Here is a 6,000-nt window from a genome sequence, read left to right as displayed (position 1 = left end):
CTCTCTTTCTTTCTCTCACTTCCCTTCCATCTTCAGCTCTGTCAGGTGCAGACACAGCTCGCCTCCTCTTTGTGTAATTTATTCATTTAATACCTGAACTACGGTGGATATGGATTTGAATAAGGTTGTGAAATCGTGAGCAGAAAAGTTTAATTAATACTAAAATAGGACTTTGAAGGATGTTCTCTTTTTGAAGACTGAAACCTTTGACACTGACAACAGAATCAGGTAATTATCTTTATTTTATTCTTTATTCTTTATTCTTACTTCATCTTATTTCATTAGAATAAAACCAATTCAATGAATGTGTAAAATGAAATAACACGTTTTGCGCTTGAAGAGTTGGATCAGTTTAACATGATCAATCATACATTTTCTTTTTTTATTAAATGTGTAAAATTATTATTATTTATTTCTGTAAATAGACTGAAAATATTAAACTTTTTATTCTTTTAAAACTTCATTGAAGGAAAAAGTAGAATTTCGCAGACTAACAAGCAGTTTTAAGGTCAGGTCTTATTATTATTTTCATTATGTTAAATAATTTTATACAATTATTAAACTGTTTATTGCACCAAAGTAATCAATGTAAAAAAACATTGTTTTAGAGTTTGTTTTATCCTTATAATATTCTTATTTCAAACAATATCATCAAGTGTTAAATTTCACCCATTACCAGGTCTTTATTCACGTCTTTTTAAAACTTTGTTCTTGCATAGGATACATATTTAAATTATGGGATACTTGTCTTTTATTTGACTATGACCTTGTGTATGAACAGTGTACATGGAGATATGTGTCTGTTATTAATGCCTTCAGGATCAAGCTATGAATTCTGGGTCACACCCAAACATGAATCTTTACTTCCGTGTTCTATAAGTTACATTATACTCTTTATACTGATAAAACTGTTCGGTTGACTGATTCCATATCGTTAAACCCGAACTTTATCATTTGGAACAAAATGTGTTGAATAAAGAGCTTCCATCTACCATGTGTATCCGTATATTCTCCAGAATCTGTCAACTAGGACCAAACAATGACTCTAAATGACGGCCTACTGCAATTTTCAAATAGCAGGAGGCGCAATATTTGTTGTAAATATCCTTTCATATTGATCGTTACACGTTTCTCACAGTTCTGCACGAATATCAACACAGTAATCATTTTTTAAATATGTTTTTTGGAATGAAAATGAGAAAAATGATATTAAAAAATGACCGTGTCGCAATTCCTGTCCAAATAATTGCAAAAACTTCAATACTGTGTCTCCTGGAGAAACATATAATAAGCTAGAAAAGCACTCGGAGAACGCAGACCTCCGCCAAGGCAGCCTACAAAATACACCCTGCCGGCGCACCTGGGTTATCAGACCGAGTGTTGTAACCAGTGATAGCGTGTACGGCTATTTCTAGCTGTTTGGGGGCCCTATGCGAGATACTATTTGGGGGCCCCTATTTTTTCAAACTCGAGGTAGAGATTCCTGACTTTTTCTGATTACCCCACAAACACTTACACGCTTTGCAAATATATGCATAATGAATGCATCCAATACATGCAAATAAAGACAGGTACTTTTAATTCTCAAAAATATAATAAAATATGAGTCTGAACTTGCATTTTGGGGGCCCCACTGGTGGGTTAGGGGCCCTATGCAGCTGCATAGTCCGCATATAGAAAGGAACGGCTCTGCTTGTTCCTGGTCCCATTGCGGACATTTCCTGAAAATTTCCTCCAAATCCGTCCGTGACTTTTTTCGAGTTGATGTTGCTAACTGACATATTGGGTTTTTTAACCAATATGTCATTCGACGACGAAGAGGCGTAACATCTTCTTTCTTTGTCTTATCTTTTTCGAAACAGATCCACAGCAGACCGGACAGAATGGCAGCGCTGAAGATCAACGGCGAGAACACGTCGACCACGTCGAAAGATCGCGATTCTGCCGCAAAGCGCAGCGAGCCGAGCGAGCCCGAAGAGCCTTGAGGTTACGTGGTTGAAGAGTGTATGAACTGCTGTAAGGACTTTTTTAGGAGATTGTAGTTCAGTTTAAGACGCTGAATGAGCCTTTATCTGCAGGAATGTATTGACCACAATCACCCACCAGATCATGGAAGAAGTCAGTGCAAAGTAGAGTAAGACTTTTAATCGAACAATCGACCCAGTTCCACCAATGGCTAACGCCAACGGCATCGAGGAGATAGCGGTGAAGTGCGTCCTGGTCGGAGACAGCGCCGTAGGAAAGACGGCCCTCCTGGTCCGCTTCACCTCGGAGACCTTCCCGGACTCCTACAAGCCGACGGTGTTCGACAACACGGGGGTGGAGGTCTACATGGACGGCGTTCAGATCAGCCTGGGCCTGTGGGACACGGCGGGCAACGACAACTTCAGACAAATCCGCCCGAGGTCGTACCAGCAGGCCGACGTCGTCCTCATCTGCTACTCCGTGGCCAACCCCAACTCCCTGGCCAACGCTCAGCACAAGTGGATCGCCGAGGTGCGGGAGAACCTGCCCCGGGTGCCGGTGTTGGTCGTGGCCACGCAAACGGACCTGAGGGAAGCGGGGGCGTACCGGGGCGGCTGCATCTCCGCCGCGGAGGGCCGACGCGTGGCCCAGGAGCTCCACGCCAAAGGATACCTGGAGTGCTCGTCCCTGAGCAACCGAGGCGTGCAGCAGGTGTTTGAGTACGCCGTGCGGACGGCCGTCAACCATGTCAGGAAGCAGACCAGGAGACGCATGTTCAGCATCAACCAGTGCAAAGTCTTTTGACCTTTGACTCTCGGCGGTGGTGCTCGCTTTGAACTGTCGTGATATGACTCTGCTGTTGGAACTCAGCGAAGCCATGAGGAGGTTGAAGAAACACGTTAACTGAACTTTGTTGGTAGAAAATGGGGGGGAAAAAAACACTTGTTTTTCCTCAAACTGTGTTTAAACGATGCATAAACGCATCAGTATCTACGGAATCTTTGTTGTACTGATACAGCAGTTTGTCCACTCTTAAGAGTACAGTAACGTGGGTTCCTCCACAAAGAGTCCAAAGGGTAAGAGTCATTTTAGACGGATGACTTTGATATAAACTGATCCAGGAACAGACAAACGTGAGCCTGTAATGTATGTATTTGTCTTGAAATATACTGCGTCGTTAGAGGAACCTGAAATAACGGCATATGAAATCTTGAACACATACGGACAACAGTAGATAGTTTGTGCATTATACATATATATATATTTTTTTTTTTGACTGTTGTCGTCTTTAACGGACAAATATTTTTTACGCCATGGATTAAAACAAACTTAGTTAGCGATCTTTTGCCTTCATGTGCCCCTTTTAATCCAATGTTCCCTTCTAATTTATACATTTTGTTTGTGAATACTTTATGTGTAATGTGTAATTTTTATTAAACGTTTGTCTCATATACACATATATGAGTAAATATATATGATGTAACCAGAATCTCCATATTACCGAAAACCTGACATATACATGTACATTGTTCCTTTTTACATTTGGAGGTGTGTACAGTACTGTAGGCCAGATTTGTTGTTTTAGCAACGCTATAATGACTGGCACAGTGTAACTATTTCTCAGTCACTTTATTGGAAGCTGAAATCAATGATTTAAAATCACTCAAATTCAATTTAGAAATAAGAATAAATATAAATAAATGAGTCCACAATGAGGGGAGAAGTCTGTGATGTGATATAGAAATATATATATATATACATATATGTATATATTGTTCAAGTGTAAACATAGGTCACAATAACGCGACCCTGTCTCCCTTAAACAGGAGTGGATCCCTAATTATCGTTTATTGGTCAAACCTGTGTTTGTCTGTGTTGAGGTGAACTGTGCTGAAGCCACGCCCCCTCCCAGGTGCAGGTGATCTGCTCATCAGCTGATTGACTGCAGAGCAGCAGTGAGAGCAAAAAAGCTGCTGACGACGACTGAGGATCCAAAATCACTGTAATAATAACTTAAGACTCGTTCAAACGAGGAAGAAGAAGGTGAGCTTTTGGCCTGGTTTCAGGGCTGTTTGTTTATGTCGTAGAGTTTGCCATTTTGTTTTAAGGAGCTGATTCAGCTGCAAATGTTTTAAAATTAAGTTTGTTCATTTAAATGTGAGGCATTTAAAGTTGTTGTGTAAACCACAGAAAGACCTGCTGACATTTGGTAACACATATTCACCATTAGCTAGCTGCTTACTAACATATATAAGTAATATACTAGTCCTTCATTAGTAATCATTAAGCACGTATATATACATATATATATGTATATGTATAAAACACCTTATTCTACAGAACCTTATTCTACCTCTACATAAGGTGTACAAATATGTGTTTAATAGTTACAAATAAAGGGCTGGTATGCGACTTATATGCATGTTAGTAAGCACCTATTAAAAGTGAATATGTGTTCCCTAATCTAAAGTGTTTGTGTTTGTTGAAGTTTTGTCAATACATTTGTTAAATTGTTAGTAATTTACTTAAAAAAAATATATGTATCTATATATATATATAAATATATATATATATATATATAGATACATATATATATAAATATATATATATACATATATTTATTTACGTTTGACTGCTTTGAAACTATGTGCATGATGGATTTTTTTTCTATGCACTATTTCGTGTGCGAAAATATCTGTGGTGCAAAAATGACAGCAGGATCGAGCATCTCATACGCAGTTAGCTAATATATGAGACCGGTTTTTTCAGTCACATTATTTCAATTTCACGGACATTAAAACAGCAGAGCTGGTGGTGCCCTGAGACGTTTGCACAGTACTGTCTACTGTATACATTTGGGTATATATATGTATGTATGTATATGCGTGTGTGTAAATGTCTCTCGGCTTATTGAAACAACGAGTTACGGCTTTAAACGCTGTGCTTAATTTTTTTTAAATGACAGAATGGTTAAAAAGCTTAGTCGTTATATGTTTCTCCAGTTTTGAATAGGCCTGAACGATTTCACACAAATATCTAATTGTGATATGGTTCACGTTATATCAGAGTGAATGGTCATTTTTACATCATTGTTCTCATTTTAAATTGAAAACCGTATTTAAAATGATTACTGTGTTGATATTTGTCCCAATCTGTGAGTCTGTAGAATAAGATGTTTATAGAAATTATATTTTGGCTTTAACAAATATTGCATTGCAGACCATTTCATGAATAGTTGTTGTATTTTCATGCAGTTATCAAACATTGTATAGGTTTATATGTGTGCTATTCACGCATAAATGAGAGAGGAGCATGAAATGACAGAAAAATTAAACACACACACGTGGTTAAGTGGTGGAAATGTAAAGAGATAATCTTTGTTTTATCCTTGTCATGTAAGTTTCAATAATTCATAGCAAATTTACCTAATACAAGGCCATGTTTAAGGCCACGTACTGTTTGAAATGTGGTTGTGATTAAGGTTATGACCCGAGCAGGAAATGATCATTTTAGAATTTAGCGTTGGTAATGAAGTGTCCATGCTTTCTCTCGTTAGTTAGTTAAGGCCATCTCTGTTTATTGTACGTCCACGTTTGTGACACGTGTCAGGAAATAAGGAGCTTTTTAAGAGAAACTATTTAATCCAAATGAGTGAAAGATATTGAAAGATGATCCTCCTCCTTCTCCCCCTCTCAAATGTTGTCCCGCTCTTTCTCTTCGACTCCGTCTCATGTGGCGTCTCAGAGCTGCTGAGGATGACAGCTACAACACGGGCTTTTCAAGGATATGCTGAAAAACACCAAACCACATCCCAGCACACACACACACATACACACAAACGCACAATATGTAGATTAAATAGTGAACCTCACTTATACGTTTGTGTGATTATGCAACCTTGGAGACCTCGACGTTCATTTTCACTTCTCTTAAAATGTAGGCATACAGTTTTAAAAAAAAATGGTCCGTTTACGTGATGTTTATTCAGCGTGTTGGACTGCCTCGTCTCTGCTGTGGTCACATCTGTCATCTGTC

General features: G+C 38.6%; 1 protein-coding gene across 1 annotated transcript; it reads left to right on the top strand.

The window, feature by feature from the left end:
* Positions 1–2,172: 2,172 nt before the first annotated feature.
* Positions 2,173–2,769, top strand: rhoh (ras homolog family member H; the record flags this gene model as incomplete). Its single annotated transcript, XM_083909634.1, has 1 exon — positions 2,173–2,769. The coding sequence occupies one exon, from the start codon at positions 2,173–2,175 to the stop codon at positions 2,767–2,769; it is 597 nt and encodes a 198-aa protein (XP_083765760.1).
* Positions 2,770–6,000: the final 3,231 nt, after the last annotated feature.

The sequence above is a fragment of the Microchirus variegatus genome (assembly GCF_963457635.1).
Source record: "Microchirus variegatus genome assembly, chromosome: 23".
NCBI lineage: Eukaryota > Metazoa > Chordata > Actinopteri > Pleuronectiformes > Soleidae > Microchirus > Microchirus variegatus.
Note: the sequence above shows the minus strand (reverse complement) of the source record. Positions and strands in the feature narration are given on the sequence as shown.